This window comes from Macaca fascicularis, chromosome 18 (assembly GCF_037993035.2).
Source record: "Macaca fascicularis isolate 582-1 chromosome 18, T2T-MFA8v1.1".
NCBI lineage: Eukaryota > Metazoa > Chordata > Mammalia > Primates > Cercopithecidae > Macaca > Macaca fascicularis.
Window position 1 is genome coordinate 55,712,582 of NC_088392.1, and position 19,532 is coordinate 55,732,113.

Sequence of the window (19,532 nt, forward strand, 5' to 3'; positions counted from 1 at the left end):
TAAGCTGCTGTTCTGAATGTCTAACAGAGATAGAAAAAACTTAAAATGAAGTATTCCAAGTCCAAATTTTTGGTAGACTTTGTCCAATATTGAACTCATTAATAATTTACACTGTTACACAATAGATCTGTGATCTAGAATTGTATTTTATAGCTAGTTTACCTTAGAGAGTTTAGCAGTATAAAATAGCACTCAAATGTAGGTATTTTACAGATAATTTTATTAGGTTATTTTGATTTATATCTCTCTATATAAATGTAAAATATCTAGATATATCTATAGCTATCTATAGATAAATTGATCTATATCTTTCTATATCTGTTTGTATCTATATAGACATATGTATCCATCTGTCTCTTTTTCTCTATATATACATATATGTCTATTAGATATATAGATACATATCTATATATACATATGTAGATATATCTCTATGTATCTATAGAGATATAAATATACAAAGATGTAGATCTATCTCTCTATATATATTCTCATGTATATAGAGAACAATATATAGATAGATAGATATATAGATAGATATACTACCTCACATTTGAGGTAGAATATAAACACATTACTTTTCACATTGGTTTATTTATTAGTTACACACATACACACACACCCTATATCCACACAAACATATATAGATTTTACACAAGTGATTTCTAAATATTAACTACAGCTACTGAATATTATTCAGATTACTGTCAGATGTGTACAACATCTCAGAAGGAAACAGTTAAAAATAAATCGTCATGATAATTAAATTTATCAACTAGCAATCCTAAAACAAAAGAATAGCTTATTGTCATTTATTAAAATTGAATTATATCTCATATAGGTGTAGTTGCTCATTGCAGTGGCCAGAGTAATACTGCAAATCTTTAAGATTCAGAAGCTGTCTTCTTGGTAGTGTAGACAAAAAAAATGATGTAAGAGCTTATCCAAAGAAGTTTATCATCAGCTAATGTCATACACCACATCATCAATAATTTTTATATTAAATTATAATATCCCAGTGAATATTCTTTGAAATATAATTTACCTTTTGGAGAAACTTCATTAGCTCTTTATGACAGCCTAGTAAATTACTACTTTAGTGCTCCCTAGTGGTGAAAAGGAGCCAATGCGGCTTTAAAAAGTAGCTGGTTAATGCCTCCTAGTGGGTGATTCTCACTCAGATCAAGAGGTTTGTTTTCCTTGCTAGTCTGATAGTGTAAAAAAAATTAAAATGACCAAATTTCTTAAAGTGTCTGTATGTATGTGCCTGTATAAATTACTATATAGGTAATGAATTTGCATAGAAGATAATGGCAAGGAGATGTAAGACATAGGAGACTGGCATGAGATTGTGGAGAGAGAATGGGCCAGCTTTGATGCCAGCTAGACTTGAGTTTAAATCCCATAGTGTAAGTTCTGCATGTGTGATGTTGGCATGTTATTATTTTGTAAGGTTGTTTTTAGGGCCATAAATAATATAGGTAAAGTTTTAATATAATAATTGCTTCGAACTTCAAAAATTATAGATATTACAATAATGTGGTGACTAGAAAGATGGGTTTTTTCTTTTAATATGGAGTGGTTTTGGGGGTAACAGATGTTCTAAATTGCTTTTCCCCCCCTATTAACCAGGTAATCAAAAGCTAACTTCTTTTTTTTGTCTACTATGCTCCTTAGTGACCTATGGATAACACCCACCCATGTCTTCATTCATGATTTTCTCATAAATTTGAGAATATTATTCACTAGCTTTATGAGCAGCAGACTTAGTTGTCTTATGATAAGAGCCAGCTTTTACCTATTTTTATCCATTTATCTCTCTTCTTCTCCCCATTCTCCCCCCACCCTCAATTTCCTGGGAATGTCCTCTCACAGTGAACACTTTCCTCAGCTCTATTTGAGTTTCTTGGTTACGGGTGAATTCCGAAAGAAACTGAGTCGGTAACCTAGTTGCTTCTTTTGAGAATTTGGAATTTGGAACAGGAAATTTCTATCTTTCTGTGCTTTTTCTCATCAATAGATAACACATAGACATGGTATATTTGGTCAGATATATTCATTAGTGTCTAATCATTGATATAGTCTAAAGCGTTGTCTCTCAATTGGGCTATATAGGCCTTAGGGGCAGACAAATAGCATTGTCCCAAGTACTCCAGGCCTTTTAATATCCCATAATATGTTAATTTTCAGCATCACCAACCCCCAGATACTGTGATAACCAAAACGCCTTCTTGTTCTCTATTTGTAAAATCACCTAGTGAGAACGGTAAACACTCCCAGTTGAGAGACATTTTATAAAAGAAACCACATAGCCAGTTCTCTACTTGGTACCTTTGAAAAATATGTTTCTTATTTGCCAGTTATCGAGCAATTCAATAATTCAGACAACTAATTCTGCATCCAGAGTGCACTGTCATCATCTCACAGATTCTGCACTTTGCCTGCATAAATACATGAAGGATATGCAAATTACTGGAGTCCCTAACAGAATGAAGTGAAATCTTCGCCATCTTTCTCTGTCTCCCTAACGTGGCTAATGATTGCCTGCTTTGAGCGGCTACAGCAACTGTATTCTTGGATATGCATTCAAAAAGAATTGCTGGCTCCCCACTGACCAGCAGTGTGTAAGAAAGGTAAACTTTAACAAGGGAGTTGCAATAGCAGCCTAGGAGGGTGTGAACATGCCGATGAACTCTAGACCAGAAAAGTGGCATTCTTTGTGGTTCTCCCCTAGGGCCCAAAGGAAATAAAAATGTATCATATTACACATACTCTTCAGGAAAAATCAAGACAGGAAGAGGTTTTCCACACTCCCATGTAAGTAATTGTGTATTTTAATGTAATTCTTCATGTCACAAGTAATTCTATAAACAATGACTTTGCTGAGTTATCTTATTTAATGCAATATTTAGGAATTCTCTTTATTTTACTATTAGTGAACCTGTATGAAAAAGATATTTTTCATTGCCCATCTGCTTATTTTTTCATCTAATATAAGAATTCTCTGTTTTGACAATCTCTTCCTTAGCAGCCAAATATTCAATCATGAGAAATAACATAGCCAAATGTGGTGGTGCATGCCTGTGATCTCAGTGCTTTCAGAGGCTAAGATGGGAGAATTGCTTGAGACCAGGAGTTTGAGACCAGCCTGAGACACATAGCTGGATGCTATCTCTACAAAAAATAAAAATAAAAAAAATTAGCTGAGCATGGTGGAGCATGCCTCTAGTCCTAGATGCTCAGGAGGCTGAGGTGGGTGATCACCTGCCCAGGAGTTTGAGGCTGCAGTGAGCCATGATCATGCCATTGCACTGCAGCCTGAGTGCCAGAGTGAGTCTCTGTCTCTAAAAAAATAAAAGTAAAATAAAATAAAATAAAAAGAAGTGACAGAAAAATAGCACCCACAAGTTTAGGGATACATCTCCAGTTTGACTATTTCTTTTTTGAAATGGTTTCATTTACTCAGTGGATGGCTATTTTAATTATTGTAAATAAGGTTCCAGATTAAATATGTTAATCATTATAAAAGGCTAAAATAATAAAATAAAGCTCTTTCGTGAATATCAATATATCTGAATTTGAAATATAATCAATAAAGCAAAACAAGTTTCCAACGAAAATTAATTATAATTTAACATAAACCACATTCTATTTTCTGCTTGATTACACTTCAGTCTACTAATGTATACTGATGTAATACCAAATTCATCTGATGGTGCCCTAGAATGCTGCTACCTGTATATGTTTTCCTCCTCTAGTTTCTTTATATCATATAGTGAAATGCTTTGCCTTCTTTTAAGCTGTTTTTGCCTCTGGTCTAGCACTTGTACCATTTCCCTATCTTTGGAGAATACTCACTTCCTACCTCTGTACCACATTCACTTTTCATTTCTTTTGCTCTGTGTTGAATGCATTTGCCTCAAATCTCCAAATTGTTTTTATCTGTCTGAAAAACTGACTTGAACTATCTAAAAATACTCCTGCCTGCTTTATACCTTCTTCAGATTTGCCTACTTTTATTTTAAATTTGACCACATACTCATCAAATTCTTAGCACTACAAAATAACTTTGGATGAACAGAGTGCATTCCTCTGCTTTAGACTGGTGTTTTTTGTTTTTTGGTTTTTTGGGTTTTTTTTTCCATTAGATACCATAATCCACTTGTGACTCATCAAGTTAATTTATTGGGCTGTGATCACTTTTAAAAAATGAAGTAGAGAAGAGAATAGAAATGATCAGTTTGATTTTATGAGTGTGGATATGTGCTAGCTTATGATGTGAAATATATGTATACCTGTGCTGTTGATATAGAATGCTGGAAAGCCTTGCTTTAGATGGGCACTATGATTTCAAGCTGCCTGCAGACTCCCCAGTAATCACTGCCACCTACCCTATCACTTCTGCTCTTGGCATAGCCTTAGATTTTCCTGACATAACAATTTTTTCCAAAGTTAAAATTACCTTCAGACTCAAACCAATATTTTCATTCATATTAGATAAATATACTCTTTAAGGTTGCTAGATTTAACACCCACAGGATGACCAGTTATATTTGAATTTCAGATAAACAATAGTTTTAATATGTTTGGCTCCAATATTGTATGTTTATCTAGAACTAAAACTGAATTAGGTGTCTTATATTTTATCTAGCAAACTTAATCCTATTTAAAAATCAACCCAGATCCTCCTGACTGGACTAGATCAGCCATCTCAACTAGGTAAAAAAGGCAAGGGTAGATGAATGGGTGTGAAGACTGAGGGAAAACATGATCAGAGAAGAAGGGAGAAAAAGAAAATGTGGGCAGTGCTTTTCTACAAATGTGCATTAGAGTAATGCTAATACTCCCAGAGTCATAGCAAAACAAACAGTACTGCAGGATTGATAGGAACTCAAAGAAAACATGATAATCCTCCACCAGGGAGCATGGGGATTTAGGGGTGGTTGTGCAAATCTGGCAGTTTCCTGGTTTTGCTATTGGAAACATCATTTAGGCACAGGAATTCTTTTGGTCTTTAACAGATGTTGAAAGGTCAGATAGATACTCTGTCTATAGATAGATGAGTAGTTAGTGTTCCCAAGCAAAAAATTTTGAGAGATACAGTGATTACAAATTTGTTTAGGCAGGCCAGTATGTCTGTCTTTTGTCTAACTCATTGTTGCTAGACAAGAACTTTTTATCTGTGAATTTTCTTGTTGAGTCCTGATTAAAGCCTTTTTCAGAGTTGCTTTGAAACTAATCAAACAATTACCAATAGATAATTCCAAGAATTTGATATGTCCAGTCACATTAGTGCTGTAGAAACATATTGGGTAGTATTCAGTGGTAATTATGGTGCCTATGCATTCAATAGTTATTTGCTGGATAAATAAATATGTAGTTGAAAAAATGTCTTTATCTTTGCAAGACTGTTTCCTTACATATCTCTGCAAATTAATTATTTCCTCTGCAGTAGTACAATGATGTACACTGTTAATCCTTTTTCATGGACAAGTGGGTTAAAAAATTTATTTTAATAGAAAAGAAAAGTAGTGTCTGAGCATTTCAATTTTGTAACACATCTAGAAAATTATCAAAGTCATAGCTAATGTAAGTCATCACATTATATTCCACTTGGGCTCAAATGTGACAGTGGTTGCATACTTTTTAAAGTCCTAAATGCAAAGGCATTCAATATATAAAACAGAAAAAGACAGAGAGCTGTTCCTTGAATTGGAGATACGCATAGAGCCTAGATTTCTTTTCCTGAGATAGAGGCCTTGCTGGAGTTCGGTGTTCTATATGTTTATGAATCAGGACATATGGGTTTTTAATTTGGATTTGTAGGATCTGTTCAATTTAATTTTAATCTTATGTTTTACAAATAAATTTTCTATATCTTAATTATCCAGTTATATATATTGCAGAGGGTTTGTGATACAAATTTTCTCAAATATAGTAAGATAAACAAATTTCACTAGGAGATTATTTCTAGTTTATTCTTTATCCATGATCCCCAGGATATTCATAAGAGAAAATGTCAGAAGTTTGACCTCAAGGGCAAATTCTTTTAGAAATATACAGTTCGATATTTGGCAAAAACTATGGTGTTCGTATATTTATTCTAGTAAATAAAGGCATTATTCTGTTCTCTAAATTCATTTTAAAAACAAAAGGTGGAGAAAGGTGATTTTAAGAATTTGTGTGATTATATTAGGTATTGTTTGCTCAAAAGCTCTGTGTCTGAAAAGGAGCACAATATACCAAAGCACCCAGTTACATTTTCAAATTACTGATATTTAGGAACACTAATCATTTTTTTAATTACACAAGAGAATTTAGGTTAAAATTGTATAATTTTGGTTGATAAATCTTTTGATTAGCTTATTTTTGTTTGTTTGCTTTATAAAATGATTGTTTCTACTCGTGATTTGCCAATGTTATGTGATGGCTTTATTTCAGCTTGCACATTAGCTTCAAATCTTAGACCAAGAATGGCTTCTCTGCTGGTGAATTTCTTCTTACAATTAGATGTCTTATTCCTTTAGGGAGAGGCAGTTATTTACATTCCTCTCATAAATTTCATTAAAAGTGGAAGTCCAACGCATTTGCTGACTGGCTGCTAAAATATTATAGCATTGTCACAAAGCCATCATTTTAGTCATCAGTTTTGCTGGAATGGAACAGATGGCCTGTTAATTTTTTTCAAGGCAGAGCTCTGTGTTGTTGCTCCATAGTCTGACTTGTTCTTGTGGAACTTTGTAACCTGAGACAAGGTACAGAGTGCTTGACTGACCCTTGTATTCAGAAAGGTCACCACAAACTGGTTAGAGCATTTTACACTTATAAAGAACTTCACACCAGGGAACATTATAAACATTTTGGAATAATTAACCTATGCTGTGAGGTTAATATCCCAGCTCTTTATGGAGGAAACAGTCTCTATCTTTTTTCAATACTGATAACTAGGAGTGGCTATAAAACAGTGGTTAAAGTGATAGACTTTGAAACCGCAATAGCAGGTGAGTCCTATCTCTTGTACATAGTTGACAAAATACACAACCTCTCTGAAGCTTAGCTCTCTCATCTGTTACACAGAGATCGTGACAGTGATCATGGTAATCTATTCGTGGGATTGTTGTGAGGATTAAATGATGAAACTCATGTAAAGTTCTGATTCAGCATAATCCATTTACTAAGTTCTCAATTAATGGAAAACAATCAGATTGCTTGGTGACAATAGATTGCTTGGTGACATTTTCTTCCATGTAATGCAGCCAAAACAAATAATTGTCATGTAATTAATGGGAATCTTAATTTTAAGGATTGCAAATTCTCTACCATTTCAAGAACCGGAGGTTTGCAGGTGTATGTATAATACAAACTGAATAGTTAGAAACCCTTTTTATTGAATACCTTAGAAAGGAAACATTGTTGTAATTAGAGAGGAAGGATACTTGGGACTGAGAAAAGAAGACATGGTCAGATTCCCCATGTTTTAAAATTATTTTCCGTTATTTTTTCTCTTAATTTGAACTATTTTATGGCTTAGTTAAGGAGATAAACTTACATACTTAACGAAACATAGTCTGAAAAAATAGAGCAAAACAACAATTTGTTATTAAATTTTTTTGATTAATTAACTTCTTCAATTTTTCTAACTTTGTTACTTCAGATCCAAGTTGGAAAGGTAATTTATTTCTGAAGACTCTGATACTAAAAAGGAAAATGTAAGAAAACTTTAGTATTATACATTATTGAATTTACAAGATGAGTTTTGCAAATTAGTTTGCTTGTGGTTGCTTTTAAAATTTCAGATTTTTGGATAACTTGTATGTTTACCTTAACTGCATTGTGTTAAGGTGAAGGCTAGTGATACTCAGGAATGACCAGTATTTGGCCTTATAGTTGTAGGACTTTTTAAAGTACCATTTTTTTTCTTCAGAAAGGCAGGACATTGGCAAGTAGACAAGTATATTTGTCCATGAGATTTTCAGTAAGGTATTCCCAAAGAGTTTGCTTGTCATTTTTTTTATAACCTACAGATGGAAGATAGGAAACCATGCCCTTTATAGAACTTGATCATTGAGCTTTTTACAGGTGGATAAGTTTGTCACTGGATCACTAATGTTGTGCTGTTATTGCTCCAGAGGCTGATTTTATTGGTCAGTCCATCAAAAGATGCTGTGGTTAAATTACTTTTATATGGAAGTATTACTATACTTTTTGGATGGTAGAGGTCATTTCTACTTCTAATTTATGGAAATAATTTAATCTATTATTTTCTGTATTACCGATGAATTCCAGTCCTGCTGGACTTAGACTGTAATACTTCCACTGAAAACACTATCAATGTTCCCCAATACACAAATGAATTAAGGCCTTCAGAAGTGGTAAGTTATGAAAAATTTACCTTGTGCCACAATTCCCCCACTCCACAACCATAGATAATTCTGAAATGGCCTCATTGTCTGGGGTGACACTGAAATTCTTTGTCTCACTGCCGAGGAAATCAAGAACATGGACATACCAAGGGTGAGGTTAGAGCAGAAATTTAATAGGCAAAAGAATGAGAACAGCTCTCTGCTGCAGAGAGGAGTCCCAGGAAAAGGGTTGCCGTTCTTCAGGGAAATGCAAGGGTTTTTATAAGCAAGTTAGTGGGGAGGGAGTATTTCATCTACATAGGGTGTAAAAAATCCTATTAGGACTAGGTTTGTCATTTGCATAGGGTGTGACTCTCTGGCAGTCCTCACCCCAACCTTTTTGGCAGGTCCTTAGCCTAAGTTAGTCCATGTTGCTTATCTTTTCCCCCACTGTGCATGTGCTAAGTGGGAGGCAGGTAGGCAAAATTTTAAAAATTAGTTGTGCGTGGTAGAGTGTACCTGTAGTCCCAGCTAGTCAAGGAGGCTGAGGCAGGAGGCTTGCTTGAGCCCATGACTTTGAGGTTGCAGGGAACTATTACTATGCTACTCCACTCCAGCTTAGGTGATGTGCCTGGCCATGGTTGATGTGACTGGCCCAAGGTAGTTCTTTCTATTGGTGCAGCTGCAGGCACCAGCTTCATGCAAGCTTCTAGCTGCCTTATCCAAAAAAGGATGTGGAAAGGAATGTGCTCACTAGGGCCCACAGTGCTTACTGGGACCCACTGTATGCATGTGAAACTTGCTAATTACACAGGAGGCTCCCTCTTTGTGCTGGAACTTGCTTCCTTATCTATGTCTGCAGCCTGATCTTCCAGGCTGCTCTTTTAGAGCAGAAATTCTGCTGAGGACTCTTTGCTCTATTTGCCTGGCTAGTTTCTTCCTTCCTTCTCTCTGAATTCAAGGTAAAAGATAATAATAGTAACAAATCTTTCCCATGACTCAAGTTGAAGATAGTTTAACAAGCACTGGTTTTTTCTGTGATGACATTTTGGTACGTTGGGTTTCTTGAAATTTTTGTTTGTTTGTTTGCTTTCCCTGGGCCCTTAGCATTTGCCTTGTCTGTTGGATAAGCCACTCATCGTCCATTAAATTTACAGAAATAGACCAGTATTTAGGAAATCCATGTTTGACTTCCAGCATTTTACTTTGCCCTGTGCTGTGTAACAATGACAATTCATTTCGTCTCTTTATAGCAGTCAACCAATTTATCAAAAAGTTATTGGAAAATCTGTTTTAACCATTTGCTAAAATAATGGTAGTAAAACCACAGTGAAAAGTATAACATTATATAAGCATAAGAAAACAAGTCTAGATTCATAGAAAACAACATTTGTAAGAAATATATTACCCATAATTATTTACTTGATAAATAATGTTAGGTCATTAGTTTATAAAGTTCAATATGGCCATTTTCTAGTTCATCCTTTGCATGTTCATTTCTGTTGTGAGCTATATACTTAATATGTGAATTGTCAGATGGAAGTTGTGATTTTTTTAGTGCTTAGTTAAGATGGATCAAGGCTAATATCCATTCTTTAAAGTTTGCATCTTATCACTATCAAGGGACAGTGTTTCTGTGTTCATAAACAAATTCTAAGGAAATACTCTTTGTCTTTCTGAAATATAAAAATGTTTTTAAGAATACATTTTCAAGTGAAATATTGTTATCACCAATATTCTAGAAAATGTTCTGTACCTCTGTATATTCAAAATCCAGTTTCCATCTGGAAACAGAGTAGTCACATTGGAAAACTGGGTCTAAGACATTTATGACGTTTATGAACGATTATAGCATTTTACATAGTTAATTGTAATATAGTAGAATAGTGTTTTTAGTATCTGAATCAAAATATTTTTAAATTTCTGTTCCTTCTAGGTTTTATTTGCAACTGCTATTACATATTGCAAGAAAGATATTAGGACTTCGATAAATGGGCTGCCTTGAGGGACCTGTCCCTGAGTGTTATCACCATTTATGAATATCTATTTAAAGTTGATTTAACATTTCAAACATTCATTCCCAGCAAATGAGAACAGGCCTTTCATTAGGGTAAGGGTCATAGAGGTACTTAGCATAGGTCTCAAGTTAGAAGAGGATTGGTGCATAGGCTTTCAATGCTATCTCTGAATTAGGTTAAATAAGGATGCACACAGAATCAAATGGCAGTATTTCATCACAAAAGTTTAATTATGAAATGTAATTATTCAAATATATCATAATTTAAGAATTTTCCAAGGACAGGACACTTTTAATTTTTTTTTTTTTTTTAAAGAGGCATTGTCTCACTCTGACACACAGGCTGGTGTGCAGTAGCATAATAATAGCTCCCTGCAACATCAAAGTCATGGGCTCAAGTGAGCCTCCTTCTTCAGCCTTCTTGACTAGCTAAGACTACAGACACACATTACCATGCACAACTAATTTTTAAAATTTTACATAGTGATAGGATCTATGTTGGCTGGGTTGTCACAAACTCCTAGCCTCAAGTGATCCTCCAGCCTCAGCGTGTCAAATTGTTGGGATTACAGGTGTGAGTCACCACACTGAGAACTGCAGTAATGAAGGTTGTCTAGGATATTTTCTTTTTTTGCTAGCTTTATTGAGGCATGCTTGGTAAATGAAAATTGTAGCCAGGTGCAGTTGCTCGTGCCTGTAGTCCCAGAGCTGTGGGACACCAAGATGGGATGATTGCTGGAGGCCAGGAGTTGAAGAGTAGACTGGGCAACATGATGAGACCCTGTCTCCACCAAAAAAAAAAAAAAAAAAAAAAGCTGGGTGTAGTGGTCCGCACCTGTAGTCCTAGCTAATTGGGAGGCTAAGGCAGGAGGATCCATCACTTGAACCCAGGACTTTGAGGCTATAGTGAGCTGTGATTTCAGCACTCCAATCCAGCCTGGGCAATAGAAAGAGATCCTGTCTCAAAAAATAGATTGTATATATGTTAGGTGTACAACATGTTTTCATATACATCTACATTATGAAATTATTACTGCAATCAAGCTAATTACAATCAAGCTAATTAGCATATCCATCACCACATATAGTAACCATTTGTGGGTACATGTGGTAACACTTGTGATTTGCTCTATTAATGAATTTTAAGCATACAATACAGAATTATCTGCAGTCACTATGCTATACATTTGATCTCTAGAACTTATTCATACTACATAACTGAAACTTTGTACCCTTTGACCAACATCTCCTCATTTTCCTCACCCTCCAGCCACTGGAACCACCAATATATTCTACTCTCAGCTTCTATGAGTTTGACTTTTTCAATTTCCACATACAGGTGAGATTATGCTTGTCTTTCTATGTCAGGTTTATTTCACTTACCATAATATTCCCCAGGTTCATACATGTTGTTGAGAATGACAGGATTTCCTCTTTTTTCAGTGCTGAATATTATTTCATTATATGTGTGTAATAACATGAAATATATATGTATATATACACATATAAAATTAAATATTGATATATTTTATGTCATATTTTCTTTATTCATTCATCAGTGGACACTTATATTGTCCCCATATCTTATTATTATTATTTTTTTGAGACAGTCTTGCTCTGTTGCCCAGGCTAGAGGGCAGTGGCACAATCTTGGCTCACTTCAAACTCTGCCTCCCGGGTTCAAGTGATTCTCCTGTCTCATCCTCCCAAGTAGCTGAGATTACAGGTACCTGCCACCACACCTGGCCAATTTTCATAATTTTAGCAGAGATGGGATTTCACCATGTTGGCCAGGCTGGTCTCGAACTCCTGACCTCTGGTGATCCACCTGTCTCAGCCTCCCGAAGCGCTGGGATTACAGGTGTGAGCCACTGTACCTGGCCTAGTTGTCCCCATATCCTGGCTATTGTGAATAAGGCTGCAATGAACAGAGGAGTGCAGATATCTCTTGGAGATAATGATTTCATTTCCTTTGGATGTGTTCCCAGAAATGGAATTACTGGATCACTTGGCAGTTCTATTTTCAATTTCTAGGGGAACCACCATATTGTTTTCTCTAATGGATGGGTTGATTTACATTTTCACCAGTAGTATACAAGACTTCCCTTTTCTTCACATCCTTGCCAATACTTTTTATCTTTGACTTTTTTATAACAGTGATCCTAACAGGTGTGAGGTGATATCACATTGTGGTTTTGAATTTTATTTCTCTGATGGCTAATGATGTTCGACATTTTTTCATATACCTGTTAGCCATTTGTAGGTCTTCTTTTGGGAAATGCCCGTTCATGTCTTTTGCCTATGTCTTCATCTGTTTGGGCTGCTATAATGAAATAATCTAGACTGGATAATTGAAAAGTAATAGAAACTTATTACCCATAGTTATGGAACCTAGGAAGCCCAAAAGCAAGGTACCAGTATATTTAGCGCCTGATAAGGAACCGTTCCATGTAGATGGTGACTTCTTTCTTGGTGGAAGGGCCAAAGAGACAAGCAGGCCCCCTTAGACCTCTTCTATAAGGGCACTAATCCCATCTATGAGAGTGTAGCCTCCCAAAGGCCTCACATCCCAACACTATTGCACTGGGGATTAAGTTTCAATGAAAAAGTTTAAGAAGACACAGACGTTTAAACATAGCAGCCCATTTTTAAATCAAGTTATTTGTTGTATTGCTATTAAATTTTTTGAGTTCTTTATATATTTTGGACGTTGACCCTTTATTATGTATGGTTTGCAAATAATTCCTTCCATTCCATGGGTTGTCTATTCATTGTTTACTGTAAGGAAGATTTTTAGTTTATATAATCCTATATATATAAATATATATACACACACACACTTCTACATATATACACGTATATATATACGTGTATATGTATGTATCTATATACACATACACATACATTTAAGTCTTTAATCCCTTTTGAGTTTATTTTTGTATAAGGTGTGATACAAAGGCCAATTTATTTATTCCACATTTGGATATCCAGTTTCCAAATACCATTTGTAAAAGAGATTATCCCTTCTCTTTGTGTGTTCTTGGTGTATTTGTTAGAGATTATTCTTTCTTTTTTATAGCTTTCATTGTATAGATCTTTGTATAGATTTTTTATCATCTTGGCTGAATTATGTTTCTATTTTATTTTATTTTTGATGCTATTTTAAATGATGTTGTCTTCTTACTCTTTTTTATATAGTTCATTGTTATGTATAAACATACAGCTGATTTTGTATCTTGATTTTTTTATCCTGCAACTTTACCGGATTTGTGTATTAGTTCTAACATTGTTTTGGTGGGGTCTTTAGTAGGATTTTCTGCCTATTAGATCATTTCAATTGTAAACAAAGAAAATTTTATTTATTTTTTCAAGTTTAGATGGCTTATCTTTTTCTAACCTTTTATTACTATGACTAGGACTTCTAGTACCATATTGAATAAAAGTGACAAGAGTGGGCATCCTTGTCTTATTCTTGATTTTAAAAGAAAAGTTTTCATTTTCTCACCACTGAGTATGACATTAGATGTGGGCTTATTGCATATGGCTTTTATTATATTGACGTACATTTCTTCTATACATATTTGTTAAGAGTTTTAATCATGAATAGATGTTGAATTTTGTCACATTCTTTTTCTGAATCTATTGAGATGATTATATTATTTTTTATCCTTCAATCTGCTAATGTGGTGAATCTCATTTATTGATTTGTGTATGTTGAAACGTCCTTGCATCCTAGGGATAAAACCCACTTGACTATAGGGTATAATCCTTTTAATGTGCTTTTAAATTTTGTTTGCTAGTTTTTGTTGAGTTTTTCATCTATGTTCATCAGAGAAATTTGCTGTAAACTTTTTTTGTAGCGTCCTTATCTGGCTTTGGTGTCACAGTAATGCTAGCATGAACTTGGAAGTGTTCCCTCCTAACCAGTAATTTCTTTTTTAGGGGGCAGGGGGTGGGAATGGAAGGAGTTTGAGAAGGGTTATTGTTAATTCTTCTTGGAATGTTTGGTAGAATTTACCAGTGAAGCCTTCAGGTCCTGGGACTTTCTTTATTGGGAGGTTTTTGATTACTGATTTGATCCCCTACTCACTATTGATCTGTTCATATGTCCTGCTTTTTATGATTCAGTCTTGGTGTGCTACACATTACTAGGAATTTATGCATTTCTTTTGTGTTATCAGATTTGTTGGCATATATAATTGTTCATAGTAGTTTCTTATGATTCTTTGTATTTCTCTGATATCATTTACAATATCTCTTCATTTACTTATAATTTTATTTATTTGATTCCTCTCTATTCCTTGGTCTAGGTAAAGTTTTGTGAATTTTGTATATCTTTTCAAAAAACAAATAACTTGGTTTCATTGATCTTTTTTGTTTTTCTAGTCTCTGCCTTATTTATTTCTGTTCTGATCCTTATTATTTCCTTCTATCTGTTAACTTTGACTGTAATTTGTTCTTCCTTTTCTAGTTCTTTGAGGTATAAAGCTAGGTTATTTGAGATCTTTTTCTCCTCTTTTAAAATTAATTAATATTATTATTGTTTTTAGAAAGAGGAAACAGTCCCTCCCTCTGTCACTCATGCTGGAATGCAGCAGCATGATCATAGCTCACAGCAGTCTGGAACTCCTAGGTTCAAGCTATCCTCCCACCTCATCCTCCTGAGTAGCCAGGACTACAGGTGCATGCCACCATGCCTGACGAATTTTTTTTTTTTTTTTTTACTTTTTATAATTTTTTTTTAGAGGCAGAATCTCGCTATGTTACCCAGTCTTGTTTCAAATTCCTAGCCTCAAATGATCCTTCCTCTTCAGCTACCGAAGTAGCTGGGATTACAGGCATGAGCCACCACACCTGACTCTTTTTCCTTAATGTGACATTTATTGCTATACACTTCCCTGTTTGAACTGCTTTTGCTATATTCTATAAGTTCTGATATGTTTGTTTCCAGTTTGTTGTGCTTAAGATATTTCTGGATTTCCCGTTTGATTTTTTCTTTGCTCAGGAGTGAGTTTTTTATTTTCACATATTTGTAATTTTTTTCAATTTTTCTTCTATTATTGATTTCTAGTTTCATACCAGTGTGCTCTGTAAGGATATTTCATATGATTTCAGTTTTTAAAAATTTGTTAGGACTTGTTTTGTGGCCTAACATATGATCTATCATGAAGATTCTTCCCGGTTCACGTGAGTAGTATATGTCTTCTGCTGCTGTTGGATGGTAAGTTTTGTATATGTTCATTAGGTTCATTCAGTTTCTATTGTTGTTCAAGTCTGCTATTTCCTTATTCATTTTCTGTCTGGACTATCTTTTACTATTGAAAGCGATATATTGAAGTTCTCTGCTGTTAACATGTTGCTGTTTGTTTATCCTTTCAGTTCTATTAACATTGGCTTTATATATTTAGGTGCTCTGTTTTGGGGTACATATATATTTACCGTTGTTATATCTTCTTGATGAATTGACTTCTTTATCATTATATAATGACCTTCATTGCCTCTTGTGACAATTGTTAACAAGCACTCTATTATGTTTGATGTAAATATAACCATCCCTGATCCCTTTTGGTTACCATTTGCATGGAATATATTTTTCTATCCTTTCACTTTCAGCCTATGTGTCCACTTATAGCTAATGTGATACTTTTGTAGGCAACATGTAGTTAGTTCTTGTTTTTCTTTTTGAAATTCATTCAGCCACTCTGACTTTTGATTGGAGAATTTGATCCATTTATGTTTAAAGTAACTATTGATAGATAAGGAGTTACTATTGCCATTTTACTAATTGCTGCATGAATATTTTTCAATTTCTTCCTTTCTTGTTCTCTTCCTTTGTGATTTGATGATGTTTGTGTAGTTGTATGTTTTAATTACTTTTTCTTCATCTTTTGCATATCTACTTACAGATTTTTTTTTATTTGTGGTTACCATAGGACTTACATAAACTACCTTATAGTTATAACAAACTATTTTAAGCTGTTAACAACTTAACTTCAACTGCCTCAAATACTTGGTGCCTGGAGTGTAATGGTGGGCCTGTTGCTAGGGCCCAAAGTGAAGGTGAAGTTGAGTGCTTACTTCATTCTCCTTCAACCTTGTGGAGAACTTCTTTCTCTAAGTTGTGCTGCATGAGTTTGAGGGAGAGTTGACAAACATAATGTGAAACCGTCTTTTCTGCCTTCTTCGTTGAGTCTTTTCTTATTTCTGTGCTCCACTCAGGTGCTGTAATCACTTACTTGGATTCCTTAGTTGTTGTGAAGGTATTTTTGTGCATGGATGGTTATTCAAGTTCATGTTTCTGTGAGGGAACAAATGCTAGAAACTTCTATTTCACCATCTTGGTGACTCCTGAGAATTCCAGGACTCTTAATTTCAAGTAGGCCTGGGAGAAAAGATTCTGAATAGGGTAAAAGTTGTTTTTTTTTTTTTCCTCTTCACCTGCATTGTAGGAGAAATATTTTTTCAGAAATGAGTATGAGATGTGAAAAGCCTGCTTGGAGGATCTTTCTTCTCTGTGCATAGGAGGACTCTGTAGTTTGTGGGTCCCAGTGAATATGAGGTGGGGAAGAAAAGATTCAAGGGAAGTGGAATGCCATGGCAGGTGTCCCTATAACGTGAATTCTAAACACCAAGAAAATTATTCCCAAATAAGTGCTTTTATCTTTTGTAATATATAGTGACATGGCAAGTACTATGTTAGAGCCACAGCAGAAAGAATAATATGATACAATATTTGCTTAAAAATATTTTCTAAGATACAAAGTGGGCTTTGTGTTATTTCATGCATACATGTATACATGAGCACAAACCTATTTTTGACCGTTACATGTAGTATTTTTCAGAGGAAAGCTATAAAACTAATGTGATATGATTATTAATAATTTCAAGAAAATTTGATTTGGGGTTAAATGCTGCTAGACAAGTCATAGGATTGATTCAGGTCAATGATAAACCTATCCAGAAGGGATTTCTACACAAGTGCTTCATTGGCATGGGGAAAAGAGAAACTTTCAGAAAGTATCAGGGCTGTGGAAGCCAATCAAGTGTCTCTCCAACTCCATCACTTACCTATCTATCTTTCGATGAAATGTTTCTCTTTTATAAAGTAGATAAAAGGTTTAATAGAAATCTAGAAAAACCAATGGAGCCTTTGCCTGAAATCCTATTTGATAATAAATTTACTGGTCAGACCCATTAGTTCTAATGAACTATAACTCGATGTGATTTAAAATATAAAACATAAGGATGAAGCATGCATTATAGACTTTTTTTTTCTTCTGAATTAGTATAAAGTATTTCTTCAGGGAGTCAGAAAATAATGATCTCTAATGAAATAAATCAGCTAAAAGTATTTATTCCCTCTGTAAAAACAGAAAAATAGAATTTAAATTCATATATGCTATATGCGTTTATAGAAAAAGAGAAAATGAATGAGAATGTAAATTGTATATACATTCTTATTAAATAATATAAAATTTTTCACAAAATAGTTTAGAATTGTTCTGATCATTATTCTCACGCAATAACTGCATAGTCTGAAGCAGTATTTTTTGAAGTCTGGATATCTTAGTCTGTCAATATTATATTTAAAAATAAGAGTTCTGCATTTCAACCCCTAGGAGTATTGAATTTTAATGACCTGAATGTGGATTATCAATGGCAGATTTTAATTGTAAGCTTGTTTCTCCTCTTCAGTATTCTTATCACTTCTTTTCCCTTAAAGTCAATAGGATTAGGCTATGTGGTACAAACTGATTTTAATATTAAATTAAGAGAAAATGAGATTTACAATTTTCAATCTCAGTATATGGGGTTTCCTCAAGTCTATGCTCCTATAGCATGGATAAGCAAAAGTTGACTCCATCACCACCAAGAGAACTAGCACCCGTTTACACTCAATTATACATTTGTTACACATTTTCCCTCATTTTTACTAATTTAAAATACATCAGTGTTTGTAAGGGCTATAGATGCACCTAAGAAATCATCTGTGGCATTTATGTCTTATTTACAACTCATTTATTCCTATTGCTTTTCTTATATTTCATGTAACATGTTAGTGCTATGGTGGAAAACTGAAGCCCTGCATCAGACTTCTTAGTAGCACTGTCTGAGTCACTGTCAGCTTTTATTTAAAGATATTCAACTATCTATCAGTTTCGCTTAAGGAGTTATTTGCTTTGATGGGAGAACTTGGTTTTTGAAAAGTTAATATTTATAAAATTACTGTAATGGTAGTATAGATTTCTAACTTGATTCTAGATCTTGGTTCTGAAAACAAAGCTCTATATAGGCCACAGAAAAGGCTCGCTCAGTGTGAGCTATTATGGACATATATTATTAAAAATCGACATAAAATAAATGAAACATGTGGCCTAAATGCATTTCCAGGTGTGTCATTTTCTGTGGAAGGGATGATTCACTGCAGTAAATATATACATGAGTTCTGTTTGAATTTATTTTTTATTCTCACCTAAAATATTTTGAAAAGCAACAATGAAGAAATGTTCATTGTGCAAAATCCAAAGTTTATTGCTCCTACTTGGGGCTAAATTACAAAAAAATGTATATAAAATTGGATACAAATTTGATTGTGCTAGCAGTAACTTTAAAAACAATGTTGGCAATGTTTCATAATAAGGAAAATTCATTAGGATATCTGTACACTGTGATTATTTTACCTAAAAGAAATGCAAAAATATAAACAGATGCTCATCGAGATGTGGTTGATTTTTATCTCCACATGGCCTTATTGGCTCTTATTAAAAGTCATCTAATCAAGTTTGATAGATATTTCTTGAAATGATGCATGGTATGCAATGCATGCTTTCATTGTGCTTCCTGCCATTATGGAATAACGTGTCTTATTTGGAAATACAATGATCATTTCTGTTAAATCATGCTCAGTCAGCTTATATAATAACACCTATATTTTGTGAATCATTTCAGATTTCAGAGAGCTATGCCTTCCTACCAAGAGAAGCGGTGACACGATTTCTAATGAGCTGCTCAGAGTGCCAGAAAAGAATGCATTTAAACCCAGATGGAACAGATCATAAAGGTAGTTGCAGTGTCAAATAGTGAGATTTAAAGCAATTTTATTCATAATGGCAATTTATATCTCACATTTTTATAAAAACGTGGTAGACTGAAACAGTTCAACAAGTCAGATC

The 19,532-nt window shown here is 34.2% G+C and overlaps 1 protein-coding gene across 10 annotated transcripts in view; it reads left to right on the plus strand.

Moving 5' to 3' along the window:
• NOL4 (nucleolar protein 4) overlaps positions 1–19,532 on the plus strand; it is a 390,355-nt gene that overhangs the window by 95,330 nt on the left and 275,493 nt on the right. For 9 of the 10 annotated variants that reach the window (XM_045378145.3, XM_074022191.1, XM_065533935.2 and 6 more), the window contains one exon: positions 19,309–19,420. In XM_045378145.3, coding sequence (XP_045234080.1) covers positions 19,309–19,420 — 112 coding nt within the window. Of the gene's footprint in view, positions 1–2,739; positions 2,818–19,308; positions 19,421–19,532 lie in introns of those variants that run through there. The other variant, XM_074022192.1, reaches the window with a different exon arrangement.